Source organism: Anguilla rostrata, chromosome 8, assembly GCF_018555375.3.
Source record: "Anguilla rostrata isolate EN2019 chromosome 8, ASM1855537v3, whole genome shotgun sequence".
Classification (NCBI taxonomy): Eukaryota; Metazoa; Chordata; class Actinopteri; order Anguilliformes; family Anguillidae; genus Anguilla; species Anguilla rostrata.
In genome coordinates, this window is record NC_057940.1 from 1,348,760 (window position 1) to 1,365,905 (window position 17,146).

The window sequence follows — 17,146 nt, forward strand, 5'->3', positions numbered from 1 at the left end:
GTGATAAATCTAAATTCAGAACAGCAGATGCCACAGGTTCGATCAAACGTTTCCACTGAACCCAGCTGCACTGCTGTGTTCACAGTTCTCCAGGGTATTGGCTTGAGTATTTCAGAAAATAAGCATTGGCAATAACACTCAGCTTGAAAAAACAAAACCCAGCATATTGCACTGATGGAGTACCTGCTGAAATGATAAGGCTACGCACCAAACAGGTGCTGGGGTGATGTGTGGGAATGTGAGAGATGAATACTCAAACAGCTAACAGGCTACAGCCCTAATCTGGCACACCTGACTCTACTAATTAGCAGCTCAAAGAGATCTCCAGCTCTAGTTGTTGAATGAGGTGTGCTTTGTTAGGGTTGGAGTGAAAACCTACAGGACGGTAGACCTCCAGGAACAGGGTTGGGCAGCCCTGCTCTAGCTGTTGAATGAGGTGTGCTTTGTTAGGGTTGGAGTGAAAACCTACAGGACGGTAGACCTCCAGGAACAGGTTGGGCACCTGCCTAGCTGTTGAATGAGTGTGCTTTGTTAGGGTTGGAGTGCCTACGTGAGTGAGATCTCCTAGGAACAGGGTTGGCAGCTCCTGCTCTAGCTGTTGAATGAGGTGTGCTGTTGTTAGGGTTGGAGTGAAAACCTACAGGACGGTAGACCTCCAGGAACAGGGTTGGGCAGCCCTGCTCTAGCTGTTGAATGAGGTGTGCTTTGTTAGGGTTGGAGTGAAAACCTACAGGACGGTAGACCTCCAGGAACAGGGTTGGGCAGCCCTGCTCTAGCTGTTGAATGAGGTGTGCTTTGTTAGGGTTGGAGTGAAAACCTACAGGACGGTAGATCTCCAGGAACAGGGTTGGGCAGCCCTGCTCTAGCTGTTGAATGAGATGTGCTTTGTTAGGGTTGGAGTGAAAACCTACAGGGCGGTAGATCTCCAGGAACAGGGTTGGGCAGCCCTGCTCTAGCTGTTGAATGAGGTTTGCGGCTAATGGACAATCACACACAGCAGCATCCTTTTCACTGAGTTTTTACAACAGTGGTGTCAAACTCGTGCCATGGAGGGCCGTGTGTATGCAGGTTTTCATTCCAACCAATTAATGCTGCCTTAATTGAGTCCAATTACTCATTCAGCCATATGCGTTTAACTGCATTGAAGCACAGAATATAAGAAAATTTTTATTTAGAGAATGCGGGTCACCATAGACGTCGGGTCACCATTGTGCACAAACCTGCATCCCTAATTCAGCAAATAATTTAACTAATTATATAATCAAGATCTGAGGCTGGAATGAAAACCTGCATACACACGGCCCTCCATGGCACGAGTTTGACACCACTGTTTTACAAGGTAGGCGGCACTGACCACACCTCTTCTATGTCTGTACACCCCTGGTGTGCAGAATCTATGTTAGATGGCATATCCACCCCATGCAGTAAAAATGTTCAGTGTAAAATCAACTCTTACGGAGTGTATATGGTCCCTGTTGGATTCGCATGTGCTCTGTTTGAATTAACACTGGATATTTTAACTGTGCAAGCTACCCTTTGAAGAAGGGATAGGAATGATGGGGTCACCCTCAGGACAGACCCACCCGACTGATTTACTGCATCTGTCCTCCTGACCTTTAACAGTGTGACCTCCTGACCTTTAACACTGTGTAACCCCAATTTAAACACCACAGAAGCATTGTGGCTAGTACAACTGCTCCAGGGAAGGCAACTGTATAATTATCACAAATAGCACAGCTTTATATTTAAACTTGTGTTTATATATAAACGTGAAAGTGAAACATGAATCGCTCACAAAAGTACACGTAGGCTTATTGCAGCTTACTGCGACATTGATCGAATACATTGTTCTTCTCTTTTAATCAATGTGGGAGCTGAACTTCTATAAAAATGCTTAGCAGGAATGTCAGTCGCAGCGCAAAGTTAATTAGCTTTTAGGTGCCTCAGAAAAATGGCTCCGATTTAATTTAATTGCCTCCTTCTTATCGGCATGACAAGCGGATTAGCCCGGGTTGCCCGTTCTGCGCGAGTCGAACACACAAAGACTTTCCCCGGAGTTGCCGAGGTGTCAGCTGTGAAATTAAATCATGACGCATCACGGCAAAAAAAAAAAAAAAAAACACAACAAAAAATTCAAAATCCAAAAAAATTCAAAATCCAAATATGTGACACGTCCTGTCAAAATATCTGTTCCAGCATTAAGTGGCCTGGCGCTAAAACAGACCAACAGAAGTCTGCCTCCTGTGCACATTTTTACTCACACCTACATCTGCAAGATCGAGCTGGTTGTTGCAACACAGCTTCTGATGTGGTCCTCAGGAACCTGAAGGTTACATCTTTACCGTGTCCATTTGTTTTCTGCGGAAACTGGCAGTGCACATTGTCAGATGGGAGTTTTAACCTGTTTATGTTCCGCTTCACTTAACACAAATGATGCGGCTGTTTATAAAAATCATATCCTAAAAAAAATATGGAGATTTCATTTTCACAGCAGCAGTTAACATCAACTGAAACATCAAAACAAAAAAAATGTTATTACAAGCTTCACATGTATTCCAAATGCAAACTGTAGCCAGTATCAAATCTAAACTGGCTAAATCAAAGGTTAAGCTGTTAAACTCACAGTCAGGTAAAAAAAAAAAATTTTTTAATCAGCGCATTGCCGCCACGCTGAAAATCTGCCAGAGTAACGTTGATCGGCAAACTGAACCGCTAACACTGAGCACGTCTGCAGGAGGTAGTAGGCTATTCTGTAAGAAGCTTAAAAATCAGGACAGCTGCACCAGCTCATTTAGGGCAGGCTATCCGCAGAGGAAATGGACTCCCCACGCGCGCAAACGCTCCTGCTCAGCATCACCATGGAGACGCACTTTCTGAACAGTAGAAATCGTCTTGGTCAGACACGATAGTTTTCGACCGTTAAAACTTATGGCTTGTCGAGGAAAGGACGTCACTTTTGCTGTTGAGCTGACATTTGGAGAAGTGATTTCAGATGGCAACCTACAGGAACAATCAGTCAGTTTGACCGTACCTCCCCAAATATCTTTATTATTAGTATTATTGCATCCATCCATCATCTAACCCCCTTATTCCTAGTCATGGATGGGGGGCGGGGGGGGAGGGGGCTGCTTGCATTGGGCGAGAAGCAAGATCTGTCGCAGGGCACCATTCACTCACACACCCATACATAAGGCCAATTTACAGTCTACAATTAGCCTACCTGCATGTCTTTGGACTGCAGTATGAAACCGGAGTACCCGGAGGAAACCCATGCGGACACGGGGAGAACATGCAAACTCCGCACAAAGGCCAGGCCGGACTTCGAACCTGCATGCGGTGAAGCTACAGTGCCACCCACTGCACCACTGTGCCGCCCTGATGATGATGATGATGATGAGGATGATGATGATGATGATAATAATAATAATAGTTATTTTGCTCCATCGACTTTTGAATGCACTATTCCTAGAGTCATTTAATCCTTTGAAGAGCATGTTTTTTTGGAATGTTTTTTAATTTTTTAAAATTCTAAATCGGTGTTCTATGAAACGCGTATAATAAGAGCGTTTACTAAGCGGTGCAGTAACAAAAATCTATAAATATTTGCATTTTTACTGAACAATTAGATTACATAGGTTACCACAAACAGAAGTTAAAATAAGCCTTTAATACTGATCTGTAACTGAAATGAAAGACCTAAAAATTGCATTCTGACCACCACTCATCAGACATCAACTTCTCCAGTGGCAAAATCCCCCGGGCTCATTCTCTCCGAGACGCGCAGGTGGACTCGACCGCCCTCGGCAGCAGTTTTCATACTTAAGAGGTTATTTGTAGACGGAGCCGCAGCTCGGAGAGAAGACATCACATAAAAATCACATTTGAACTTACACTTCTATTTTTTATTTTATTTTTTTTGGACAGGAAATTGCCAAAAGAAGCCGCTATATTCCGACTAATGATTTTCAGTAAACTACAGCACAATACTCTCAAATGCTGATCAATGCAGGTATATGCATACTTGATGGAATTTGGTGAAAGACAACTAAATTGTGTCGAATTCATCGAGAATTTAGGATATAATCTGAAGTTTTTCCTTCTGTGGAAACCAAATAGATTTTTTCGGAATACACTGATTGAGTTTATCCAAGCAATATTACTCAGTTTATTTTACCGCAGTTTCTTAAAGTTAATTTGGACCAACGTGTTTTCATTGTTTGCGTCATGGAATAAAACTCGTGCTTTATTCAACAGAAATCCCCTGAAATCCCCCCCTTAAATTACCAGTCAGTCCCCAGCAGAGGAGGCGTCATAGAAATGTAATGTATAAAAAGACACATGGGCTCCAAGCCAAACGTAAAATTGACTTTAATTATGTTGTCTTTTCACGCTATGGATTTATCTTCCTGTCTATCTTAGGTCCATTGCTTTGGTGTGCAGTGCACCAGACGATCCTTAGCTAATGCTACCAGCACGTCTTACGCAGTTTGTTCTTTTGTTTCTTGTTGCATGTTTCGGGTACTCCCTATTCACTGCTGTGTTGCTCTGATTTAATTTGTTTCTCCTAATTACATTTATAGCATAACTCGTGCAATTCTTTAAAAGAATTAGAAAGAGCTATGAAATATGGTAAAAACTTTAAAGCTAATGAAGTCAGATATCTATAGATTACCCACCACTCATGTCTGGCACACGAATTAACTGCATCTGCACTCAATCTCCGTTCACATAGAAACGAGCTTAATCCCGGCCCACTGCATAAACACACACACACACACACACACACACACCAGACACGACCTTACAACACACACAAATAAATTAAATTTGACCTTTTATAGTGCTTTATACAGAAACACTGTCACAAAAGCACTGTACAGGAAAACAAGAAAGCAGGTCATGGTATGATGATATAGAAGCAACGTTTTATCTATCTATTTTTTTTATTTTTTAGTTTTAGTGGGTTTAGTAATGATTGGAATCTTGAGCACTTTTATTTATTTTATTTATTTTATTGTGTTTGTCTACTGTCTGTGTTGTTTCTAAATTGTGTCAAGATGGATGACTCCACTGCAAACCAAATCTACCTACGGATACAAATAAAGTCACCTGAACCTGAATGGGAAACCTGGCCCGAACACCCAACAAAACCACCACCAGACTCTGCCAGGGAAGGAGAGGCAACAGTGGGGGGCGCCAGAGAGCACGGGACCGGGTGCGCTGCAAATGACTCGTCCCTCTAAGGCTCACTCTGCAGCTCACGCACTGACCCGGAATATGAACGGTCAACAGAGACCAAATTGCCTTCATCTCCTACGAGCCCCTTTATAATAGGATGAGCAAACAGCAGCCAATCCTCTGCTGTAATCATAATTAACTTTACTTCATTTTTTATTAGCTTATTTCCAGAAATGCCGTATCATATTGCTTCCAGGCACTGAGGACAAACACCCTGTTTGTGTTTGACGAGGGGGGAACGTTAACACCTCAGGCGGTGCCCTGTAAACTGAGGGATGTGATGTACGCACGTCAAACAGACTGACACTTATGACGTCCACACACATGCCTCACAACCTCTTTATAGCTGTGCTGTTTATCGTGTGTTCAGAGAAGATGGGAAACATATTCCACGATCATTCCTTGATTTTACTGAGGATAATACTTTGCCAAATGACAGACGTAGAGTGGGAAGCAAAAATAGAAATATGTACAGATACGCAGAAGCTTCACGCTGGCTGAGGATGGGTTTTCCCTTCTCTATATCCTATCCTATCATATATATTATGAATGTTCGATGGAGGTGAGCTGAAAATTTGAAAGCAAGCAATTGGGAAAGTTTTAGTGGGGAGGCCATTTTGAGCACGGTTACTATGTTTGAACCAGGTAAAGATCTGTTTTGACTGGGAACTATACTATAACAACAACAGTCCTAAACATGTAAATAATCAGCGGTCAGTCAGCCATTTTGTCATTTGATGGGTGTTCCACACACTGCTCAGAGAGTGCTCTCGGATGACTTTAAGAGCTTATCATTAATAGTTTTGGTTATTGTCCGTGGGGTCCAACACTTCAGCATCACCGGGTGCCCCGAGGCCACTGAACAAATGAGCTAAATTAATAATGCCTACAGCTCCTTACATCAAAGAACCAGTCAGTTAATTAAACATCCTGTCACTCCTTCATTTTTTTGTCTCTTTCCATCGAAGTGAATACGAATTACGGGCGTGAGTGACACAGTAATTACTGTACGGATAGAAACAACTTCCCACCACAGGAAATTAGATTTGAGGTGATTGAAACTATAAAACAGAGAGAGAGAGCGAGCGAGCGAGAGAGAAAGAGAGAGAGAGAGAGAGAATGAGCTAGAGAGAGGGGGGGTACAATGGGGTATGGAAAAGAACATTGAACCCTTTTCCTGTACAGGATTGTCAAACTAGTGAACGATCAAATATATGGTACATGCTGGGTGTGTGCGTGTGAGTGTGTGTGTGTGTGTGTGTGTGTTAGTATGTGTGTGTGTGTGAACGTGTGTGTGTATTTGTGTGTGTGTGAGTGTATGTGTGTGTGTGTGTGAGCGTGTGAGTGTGTGTTAGTATGTGTGTGTGTGTATTTGTGTGTGTGTGAGTGTGTGAGTGTATGTGTGTATGTGAGCCTGTGAGTGTGTGTGTGTGTGTGAATGTGTGAGTGTATGTGTGTGTGTGTGAGCGTGTGTGAATGTGTGTGTGTGAGTGTGTGTGAGCGTGTGAGTGTATGTGTGTGTGAGCATGTGTGAGTGTGTGTAGTGTGTGTGTGTGTGTATGTGTGTGTGAGCATGTGTGAGTGTGTGTGTGTGTGTGTGTGCGTGTGTGTGTGAGTGTGAGAGAACGTGTGTGTGTGTGAGAGGGAGCGTGTGTGTGTGTGTGTGTGTGAGCGTGTGTGGTGTGTGTATGTGTGTGTGTGTGTGGTGTGTGAGTGTGTGTGTGTGTGTGTGTGTGTGGTGTGTGGTGTGGAGAGCATGTTGTGTGTGGGTGTGTGTGAGAGAGTGAGGTGTGTGTGTGTGTGTGAGGTGTGTGTGGTGTGTGTGTGTGTGAGTGGAGAGAGAGCTGTGTGTGTGTGTGTGGTTGGTGTTGTGTGAGTGTGTGTTAGGGTTGTGAGAGAGGACAGCTAGGTGTTGTGATGCGTTCTTGTAGTGAGATGTAGGAGTTAGGCCAAGTGTGGGTGTGATGTTGTCCTCACTAAAGCTTTTGTTGTGGGTCTGACTCAGTGCTGTGGTTGAGCAGCAAGCCCGTGTGGGGCTGTGATTTTCTCCGTGGCTCTGCTGCCGAGTCATCCTGATCATAAAGCTGCCGAGAGCCCGACGCTGGGAAGACCACTCAGACGCTTCATGGCCACAGCTCCTGGCGTCCCCTAAAGCCTCCCTCCCACAGTCCGTGCCGCTGGCCACACACAGCTCTCCCTGCGCCACACAGCCCTCCCTGCGGCACACACACAGCTCTCCCTGCGCCACACAGCCCTCCCTGCGGCACACACACAGCTCTCCCTGCGGCACACACACAGCTCTCCCTGCGCCACACAGCTCTCCCTGCGCCACACAGCCCTCCCTGCGCCACACAGCTCGGGGTTAAGTGGTGGGTGAGATTTATGCTGGAGAACTTTTGGGCCACAACGACATTCTTGTTTCCGGCCCTCCGAAACCCCAGGGCCAGCTGTGACAGCTGCTGTTCTCGTACACAATCAGACAAAATACACCTATGCCACTAACAATACTCTCAAACGAGTTCGTTTCTTAAGGCGCTACATTTTCAATCTTGCTCTTGCACTGACTATGGCATTGAACTTTATGTTATAGATTATCTATAAACTGCTACTATCAGCTGTGAAAGATGACTTAGCATGACGTCTGGCCGTTGCCTAAACTAAATGCGTTGCTTTTGGGCACTTGCTCAATGTAATGTAAACTACAAACGTGAATGTAACTGCAAATGTAATGCGCCGTTTAGGGTTCCGTTCGTTTATTTTCAGTTTTTGCTTTTAAAATAGAATTACAGAACTTAATCGGTCCTGTCTTTATATCCAATTTTACTGCGTGATAACATCACAGCTGGGAGAGAGAAATGACAAGTAGCCTAATTACCAAAGAAACATTAATTGGATTTTTCAGAGTTTGTCACCAAATGCTCCAGTTGTGAGAAATGTACGAATTTACTGAAGAGCCCTCGTGCCCTCGTGGAATCATAAAAGCTCGCTCTCAACCTGACAGCAACAGTAAATGACTTGTCATAATTCGTTCCAGGAATCAACAATCGTGTAAATTACTTTCCATTAAAAAAAACTCCACAGAATTTCCACGGCGCGCGTGATGGTTATCACACGTACGTACGCATGTTTTCATTATCGGCCACGTCGCGAGTTCATCTCTTTTTAACTCGTCACAGACTTGAGCCCATCTAGGGACAATTAGCATATGCTATAAATACTGTGATACATTGCATTGGATATTGTTTGACAATAATATATGTTTAAATGTATCTGTCCCTATCAAAAAACATTAAATAAATAAATAAATTCTCGAGTCAACGGCCCCTGATCAGCGACAAACCATAAGCACGCCCGCTAGTCAGTGACCAGCAGTACACATTTAAATTGTCAAACCTTATCTCCTGCTTTTACAGCCACAGTAATAATACTACGGCAAACAAAAGGCGATAAGAACTGAGCCCGTTTTAATGAGTGTATCTTCTAGGAAATAAGGTCGGATATCAACGCAATCATTCTCTTTAACGGCCACGATGAAGTTCGTTTTCATTAGAATGAATTATTCTGTTAATCATGAAACTAACAAACTTCACACATCACATCACGTCTCCCCCATTTCATCTGAGTTAGATTTCAGTATAACCAAGGATAACATCAGTGTGATTTTGGTTGAAGTATATTAACCAATACCTCTACACTGTTGTGTTACTATGACTATTCGTTCAGCGTAATGGTACTTATTCATAACATGAAATGGAACAGGGATCTCCTTTTTAATGTTTCCAGAGAACACCCCTTGATCCGGGCTTTCTTAGGCTTTACGGAAGACCTCGTGGAGTTCAGGCTTATTTTCTTCTGCCCAGTGTGTTTGAATTTAACTATAAACAATCTTATATTGCGGAGAACGCTTCGGGCTCGTCGTGAAAATGAATCACAAAACGGACACCTATGATAGTTATTGCCTTTATACACTCATCCAAGGCAAGCGATCTTAGGTCTCCAAGTAGCTTTTTCCTACATCTAGGCTTTTACCCGAAGTAATTCGGGTGAACGTTTTCAGTCGTGGTGGTTTCTCGTTCTAACTCCTAGCTCAATCAGGTCCATCTAGCTTCACTTTGATTAAACAGGTTCAAAGCTGCAGTGGCATTGTCACACTTGGGAATTGACCATACCACCATATGACTGCAAACCGTATGTACTCATGTAAGCGTTGGTAAATGGCAGCAGAACAACACCAGAAAGTAGAAGGAGTTTAGAGAGCAGCCTATGTATGCATGGGGATGGCCTTTGAAATAACCCCTCTGGCTTCGTATAGGAATACCAATACATCTCGCTCCGATTCTCAATTACGCACCGTTGCCAGTTTCCAACAGTAGACTATCAGATAATTCATACTTTTTGTCTACGTCATTCGACGTCAGGAAATCCTCCCCGCGCTATTGGGAATTACTTTAGGCCACTGACCTGTCCCCGCATATTTAAGTCTCTCTGCGCGCATCAACCGCATTCAGTCGTTGCCGTCCCTGGTGAATCCAGTCCTGCGCTCGCGCGGAGCTGTTTTAGCGGGCTGTGCACGTGTCCCAAGATCTGCAGTCGCGGGTTTTCAAGAAAAGAGTGGCGATTGGACTTAGTCGTGGCCGATTTTCTACAATCTTTTCTACCAAGGGAAGTTGTTGAATATCTGGTGCAAGCCCGATTCCGCATTCGCGCGGACCGAAACTTCGCCGGACACCGGTAGAACCCACTGCTTTCAGAGGTGAGTTGCAGTGCTTGTGTTGTGTTTGTGTTATTGTTGTTGCGCATTTGTATCTAATGTGTTAACAAATTATCGCATGTATCAATGCTCTTTCCAAATTACTGGGTCAGATGTCTCTTATTTATCTACTCTTCCTTTAAATTGAGCACTTAAAATCAGTGATTGAGGGCAAAAGATGCCCCCCCCCCCCCCCCAATTATATCAAACCCAGAAAGTTGCCTTTTTATTTATAAGAATATAATATAGGAGCATCTTCTTATTATAAAAACGGGACATTCTGTTTAGTTTTTGAAGTTAGACCACTTGTGTTCCCAGCATATGGCGCCACTGGTGAACCGCTGCTGGACGCTGGTTCTGGGCGCGTGCCTGGCACTAACGGTCCGAGCCGACTGCGAGAAGGAGTGCGAGCTCTGTCTCTTCCGTCTGCAGGGCCGACAGGTGGACTTGAGCTTGATTGTAAGTATGACCAGTTTACAAACTTGACTTATTATCGCCGTGCGTAAAGACGGAGGTTTTACTCACAGACTTCACTTTCTACAAACTTTAAAAAACATTTCTGTTGGTAATGTCACGCTACACATTATCCCCGCGTCTCTGTCTGTATTTCTGGGACTAGTAAACTGGACAAAATTATTGGATTATGCAATAATTATTGGATTAATTCCCATTCGTATGTGCTTTTCGAACCAATATCTGGAGGGAAGTTATATTCCAAAATGTTTAGTTTGAATAGTCTGCATGAAGTCTCCGGGTTGTCCTTGTTTATCTTTAGGCGTTTGATCACATTCTCTTTCGATCGACTGAGCATTCCAATTAAGCATATCCGCATAATTTCCTCAGATATAATATTTTTAAAAGCTAATTTGATGCTCTGTGTATATTGAGGTAAGATAAGTGTTATAGTTCACATGCACCTTTGTTCCACATGTCATAATACATTTTATAAGACCTATATGAGTGGTCGATTAGCTAAAACTGTACAAGTATTACTGAATCTACTAGCAGTGCTTATACCTGTATAGCCTGCAGTTGAAACGAACAGCTTAGAGATTTGCCTCAGTTCGAGCTACCTCCACTATGCAGTAACAATTAAGAGCAGCCTTGCACACACAGTAAAATATTCAGTGTTAAATCAACTCTTACAGAGTACATAAGTTCCCTATTGGACTCATATGTACAAGAGTTGAATTAACACCAAACATTTTCCTGTGCATAAAGAATGGGGTTGGGGTTGGTTTTATTCTTTGTAGAAGATGCCTGTGATATAACATCCATCACCCCAGCAAGCACAATGGGAGTTAAACAAGGTTTGTTATATTTTGCATGGACCATAAGACAGTAACATTTATAATGACCGACATTTCTGTTGTTAATTTAAATGTCATTAACAATGATTTTTTTTTTTCACAACTAGAGGGCAGTGCAATATTAGGGCGCACACACACACAATACGCGTGAAAGTACATGCACCCAATAGCTTTATGAATGGCCTTACAAAGGGAAGAAAATGCTGTTTCATCCTTTATATATGGATTTTCTTTGTCCTATATGTTTAGATTTTGTAAAATCACGTTGTTTTGTTTCTTCAGCCTCTCGGAAAATTGAATAAATGACCTTTGGATGTGAAAAATCTAATCTCATGTACTCCCACAAATGGTACTTCATTACATCCAGATAATAACCATAATGTACCATTCACTGTATTCCAACACCCCCCACACATACACACTCACACACAGCAACACATCTGTTTATCACCTTGAATATAGAATACAGAGTTTATTCACGCAGAATAAGAATGGATTTAGGTCAATGAAATATGCCATAAGCTATTAAATTAAGGATGACCAATCACCTGCCATACAGAATACAGTGTTTATTCACACAGAATAAGAATGGATTTAGGTCATGTCTTGTGAATTTTGAAATATTCCATATTTTAAGCTATTAAATTAAGGATGACCATATGAGACCGTATGAGAAATGTGTTAAAAACATTTCACTCTGACAATGCATCCTGTCCCAATAAAATAATCACACATTATTTGAACAGGGCAAAGGTAAGGCAGCTCTGAACTGCTGTAGCATTGAGCTCAGCGAGACAAAAAAGACAAAATGGTGGCAGGCTATTATCACCTCAGATCCTGGACCCCCAAGTGCAGCAGATATTGGTTATTGGGTGGTTCATCCAAGATACTGCTCCAGTGTGTGCGTGTGACTTTCTAGTAAAGTGGTCTTCACTCCAGGTCCTGGAGGGCCGCAGGGTCTGCTGGTTTTTCTCGTTACTCGGCACTTAATTGATCAGTTAAAGCCAGTCGATTACACGGTTACCTCACCTCACCTGGTTTCTTGGGTCTGAATTGGTTGCTGATACTAAGGTGGAAACCAGAAGACCCTGGGGACCCGTGTGGAGCCAGAATGGCGCAGTACAGGGGTTCTCATACTCGGCCCTGGGGCCCTGCGTGGAGCCAGAATGGCGCAGTGCAGGGGTTCTCATACTCGGCCCTGGGGCCCCGCGTGGAGCCAGAATGGCGCAGTGCAGGGGTTCTCATACTTGGCCCTGGGGGCCCGCTGGGTGTGCTGGTTTTCATTCCAACTACAACTGCAATCCCAGAATTTTAACAAGCGGTTAATGTTTCTTAATTAAGTGCTTTTCATGTTAGGAGGAACTGTTTATCCTCTTAAGCCGTATTATGTGAGAAATTACTATGCATGGCATGAAGAATGAAAGTCACATTGTGCTTATTGTGCTATATTGCAAACAATTACATAAAAAGAGGTAACAACATTTTTTGACAGATAAAATTAAAGACTGAGGTGAATTAATTAAGTTGCCGAATACACCTGTCTAAGTGCTTTCCCTTAAACGTATTAACACAGTGCAGGTCTGGCTTGTTATAGTTTTCTTTGTCTTTGAATTCGTCGTTCCAGGTGGTCAGTTTTAGTGGCCAGGTGTCCACGCGTTCAGCAGTTATGAGCCTGTTGATTAGCCTCTTTAATTTGATTCATTCTGGACCCTCTTTATGTAATCATTCTTAAATTTCAACATAATTTTGCTTAAGAGGGTAAATAATCCCTGTAGCATGAAAAGAATATAATTAAGAGAAATGAACAGCTTGTTTTTGTGGTTGTAAGGAAAACCAGTGTACACCGGGGGTCCCCAGGACCGAGGATGAGAACCACAGATCCAGTATGTGGTCAGTAGTCCCACAGGGTAGTGCATCACTGGGGAGGGACAGTTTCATGGGTGTGGGAGGGGGGGGGGGACAGTTTCATGGGTGTGGGGGGAGGGAGGGGGAGGGGTGAAGAAACAAAACAAAGTGATTTAAAAAAATCTCTACTCCCACGAGCATCTACATCATTCACCACACCCCCTTTCACTGATGGTGTCCCAACAGTGAGACAGACCTACAAAATAATGGACCCCACAGACCAGCACTGCTTCAGTAAGGGAACGCAGGGGATACTGACTGACCCCACAGACCAGCACTGCTTCAGTAAGGGAACGCAGGGGATACTGACTGACCCCACAGACCAGCGCTGCTTCAGTAAGGGAACGCAGGGGATACTGACCGTGGTCTCTGCAGTGTGCAGTTGCTTCAGTAAGGGAAGGCAGGGGATACTGACTGACCCCACAGACCAGCGCTGCTTCAGTAAGGGAACGCAGGGGATACTGACTGACCCCACAGACCAGCACTGCTTCAGTAAGGGAACGCAGGGGATACTGACTGACCCCACAGACCAGCGCTGCTTCAGTAAGGGAACGCAGGGGATACTGACTGACCCCACAGACCAGCGCTGCTTCAGTAAGGGAACGCAGGGGGTACTGACTGACCCCACAGACCAGCACTGCTTCAGTAAGGGAACGCAGGGGATACTGACTGACCCCACAGACCAGCACTGCTTCAGTAAGGGAAGGCAGGGGATACTGACTGACCCCACAGACCAGCACTGCTTCAGTAAGGGAAGGCAGGGGGTACTGACTGACCCCACAGACCAGCACTGCTTCAGTAAGGGAACGCAGGGGGTACTGACTGACCCCACAGACCAGCACTGCTTCAGTAAGGGAACGCAGGGGATACTGACCGTGGTTCTGCAGTGTGCAGTTGCTTCAGTAAGGGAACGCAGGGGATACTGACTGGTTCTGCAGTGTGCAGTTGCTTCATTAAAGCCACATCAGCAGATAAACGGCACGGGCAGGAAAACCAATGTGACAAAGCACAACAAATGAGCAGTTTTTTTACGAGAATAAAACGCAGTGCATCCAGCAGATTTAACGGAAAATGAGACCGGTCCTCCATCGCCTGCCTGTCACAGACTGGATCGAGGGCGCAGTAGGGGCTGTAAAGTGGATTCTATCTAAAATGACCCGGGGGAGGAACGAGGGGGGGGGGGGGTTGGGGGGAACATACTGTTTGTCGGAAAAACACAAGAGAGAACCATTTTAACCACAGGCGTAGTGGTTTTGATGAAATTGCTGTTGTTTGTGTGTGTGTGTGGAGTTGAGTGTTCTTCTTGCAGGGGTGTTAGCTGTTTTTTATTTTCTTGATTGAGCTTGGAAGTGGTCAGTCTAGACTAGAGTAGTTCTGTTGTACAATTTGCCTCTTAAAGTACTGATGTTCTATTTCACTTTAAAGTTGAAAGGCTATCAGACTGAGTGTGTGGATTTGCAGTAAACTAGCGGATTTATTTTCTCAAGCCTATTACTACTAATGTCATCATTTCATTAGTCCCAGAAAGTAGATGAAATAGCTGCCATTTACTAAAATACAGCGATAATAATATGATAATCTCGGCATTGATGAAAAACGAAGTTACTGTTTCACTTAAGCATGATATAATTTGCGCAGATCTATGACAAATGGCAACCATATCGTCCATTTAGGCAACGCACATCTGATGATAAGGTAAAACTGGAGTTATTTGAAAGTGGGTTGGAAGTTGGAATGTGTTTTAGGGGGTGGGGGGGAGGCTCTACCTTTACTAAACAAACCTCTGAGTGTGTACTACAAGTGGGCAACTGGTTTATTGCAGGTGTCCGACAGGAAAAAAGAGAGTTTAATATGATATTTGTGCTGGAACAGAGCGATTGAACATGTGGAGCCACGGTGTTGGCCTGCAGGGCTGTACGTGGTCAGCTGACATCTACAAAACGAGCAAACAAAAAGCGAAACCTTGACACTGCGTTCGCTCTGCCCTCTCTCCAGACGTGCGTGCAGGAGTGCGAGGGGGGGGTGAGCACGGTGAAGTCCCTGGGCCTGTGCCGGGACGTCCCGGCCGAGGAGGGCGACCCGGGCCGGGCCGTCGCCGAGCAACAGGACCAGCTGGCCAAGCGCTACGGCGGCTTCATGCGCCGCTACGGGGGGTTCATGAAGAAGTCCGCCGAGGTCGCCGTGGAAACGGCGGGAGAGCTGGGCAAGCGGTACGGCGGCTTCATGAAGAAAGACGACGGCGGGGGCCGCTTGGGCGCGCTGAAGGAGCTCCTGGCTGCGGCGGCGGCGGCCGGCGGGGAGGGGGGGGCCGGCGAGGGGGGGGCCAGCGAGGGGGCGGCCGGGGGCGAGGGAGAGCAGCGGTACGGGGGCGTGACGCACAGCGCGGAGCTGGGGGGCGGAGTCAGGGCGCTGCAGAAACGCTACGGCGGGTTCATGCGGCGCGTGGGCAGCCCCAACTGGGAGGAGAACAAGAAACCGTACGAGGGGCTCAGCAAGAGGGCCTGGGGCCCTGAGGAAGGAGCCGGCTCGCTGGGCGCGGACAAGAGATACGGCGGGTTCATGGACTAAAGTCACTCTCCTCCTGTGTTTTTTCCTTTCTTTTTTTCTAACTAAAAGACGCTATCATCAATCGCTAGGTCTGGCTCTGCACTACGTGACTTGCATTTTGCAGTTTTTTTTGTTGTTGTTTTGCTTGTTTTCCTGTCTGTATGGTTACACGTTTGCTCCTCCTGTTTTTTCAACCACTGTACCCCTCTGCATGTGTTTTTGTTTTCCTTTTTATGAAACGCACACCCAACATGCTTCAAGCAACTTAAACGAGTATGTAGCCCACATCCAGTAAAACACACACGTGTTCTGCCTTGTGTCACAGCTATTCCCTTACCTGTAACCTGAACATAAAGAGTAAGAAAACTTGGTCTCAACACACACACACACACACACACGCAAACACACACACACAAACACACACACACGCATGCACGCAGACTCAAATGTCTTTTTGAACATGAAATCATACGTGCATAACTGCTAATATTGACATATCCAGTGAAACGTGTGAAATGTATAAAAACTGCTGAAATATATAAAAACTGCTAAGATATATATTTGCACTCATTTTGCTGCTCAGTGATATCGTGCTGTATCCCCAGCCCTGTCCGGCTGTGGGCTTCTGTAGGGGGGGGCGTAAACTCTGTGGCCCCTCCCACCTCTGTGGAAACACAACGTCTGCAAGCAGGGAGGTTCACTGCTGTGGTACAGAACCTGCTTCGGGGAAGGCCCTGTCTGTTTCTGTATTTCATACGAACTTGTTATTTATTTATTTATTTATTAATTTAATCATATGTGAGTCTGGCATAAAAAATAAAAAAAATCATTATTGACAAGCACTTGAACGGTAACTGTTGACTGTGTTTAGCTGTGGTCCAATCAAGGAGCCTCCCACTGCCGAAATCCCATGATTCCTAGCGCTGCTTTGGAATATGATGTAACCAGGTGCTCATCGTCTGTACTTGGCGTGGCTAGCATCAATAAAGTAACCAGGGGAGCGAACCATTGCATGCAAACCCCTCCCCCATACTGGGTGGAGCTACAAAGACCCGTCAATCACTGACACGCTGGAACCAATCAAAAGGGTTTGCTCTCCACAATTAACTTAATGGTTCAAACCAGTGAGTCCCTGACATCATTGTAGCCCATCATTGTAACAGTTTTTTTGTTTTTGTTTCATGAGATCCTAATCTTCTTTTCACTACTGTAATGTACCAGTCAGATTTTGGTTCATATTTTAAATAAGACACTCATTGTATTATTAGTTAAATGCTCTGTTTTCCTTTCCAGTAAATTTCAGCTGTAAGATCTTATGGACTAGCTGTACAGATCACTAATAAATTGGTTTTAATTGCACAGCTGAATGTGTTTGTCGTAAGTGTAGGTATGCCAT

General features: G+C 44.6%; 1 protein-coding gene and 1 long non-coding RNA gene across 3 annotated transcripts; both read left to right on the forward strand.

The window, feature by feature from the left end:
* Nucleotides 1–594: 594 nt before the first annotated feature.
* Nucleotides 595–6,182, forward strand: LOC135260484 (uncharacterized). 2 transcript variants are annotated; one of them, XR_010331591.1, is made up of 4 exons: nucleotides 595–1,027; nucleotides 4,255–4,319; nucleotides 4,420–4,485; nucleotides 5,058–6,182. It is a non-coding gene; the product is annotated as an uncharacterized LOC135260484 (long non-coding RNA). The 2 variants fall into 2 exon arrangements; XR_010331590.1 differs by lacking the exon at nucleotides 4,420–4,485.
* A 2,946-nt stretch (nucleotides 6,183–9,128) lies between these two features.
* On the forward strand, nucleotides 9,129–16,598 carry LOC135260486 (proenkephalin-A-like). Its single transcript, XM_064345733.1, has 3 exons — nucleotides 9,129–9,991; nucleotides 10,307–10,447; nucleotides 15,199–16,598. The coding sequence occupies exons 2-3, from the start codon at nucleotides 10,310–10,312 to the stop codon at nucleotides 15,769–15,771; spliced, it is 711 nt and encodes a 236-aa protein (XP_064201803.1). The 5' UTR covers nucleotides 9,129–9,991; nucleotides 10,307–10,309; the 3' UTR covers nucleotides 15,772–16,598.
* Nucleotides 16,599–17,146: the final 548 nt, after the last annotated feature.

Excerpts from the sequence above, each read along its gene's own strand:
- LOC135260486 (XM_064345733.1), top strand. The coding sequence starts at position 10,310 with ATGGCGCCACTGGTGAACCGCTGCTGGACGCTGGTTCTGGGCGCGTGC. Across the intron at positions 10,448-15,198 it reads AGGTGGACTTGAGCTTGATT|ACGTGCGTGCAGGAGTGCGA; the intron begins GTAAGTATGACC and ends CCCTCTCTCCAG.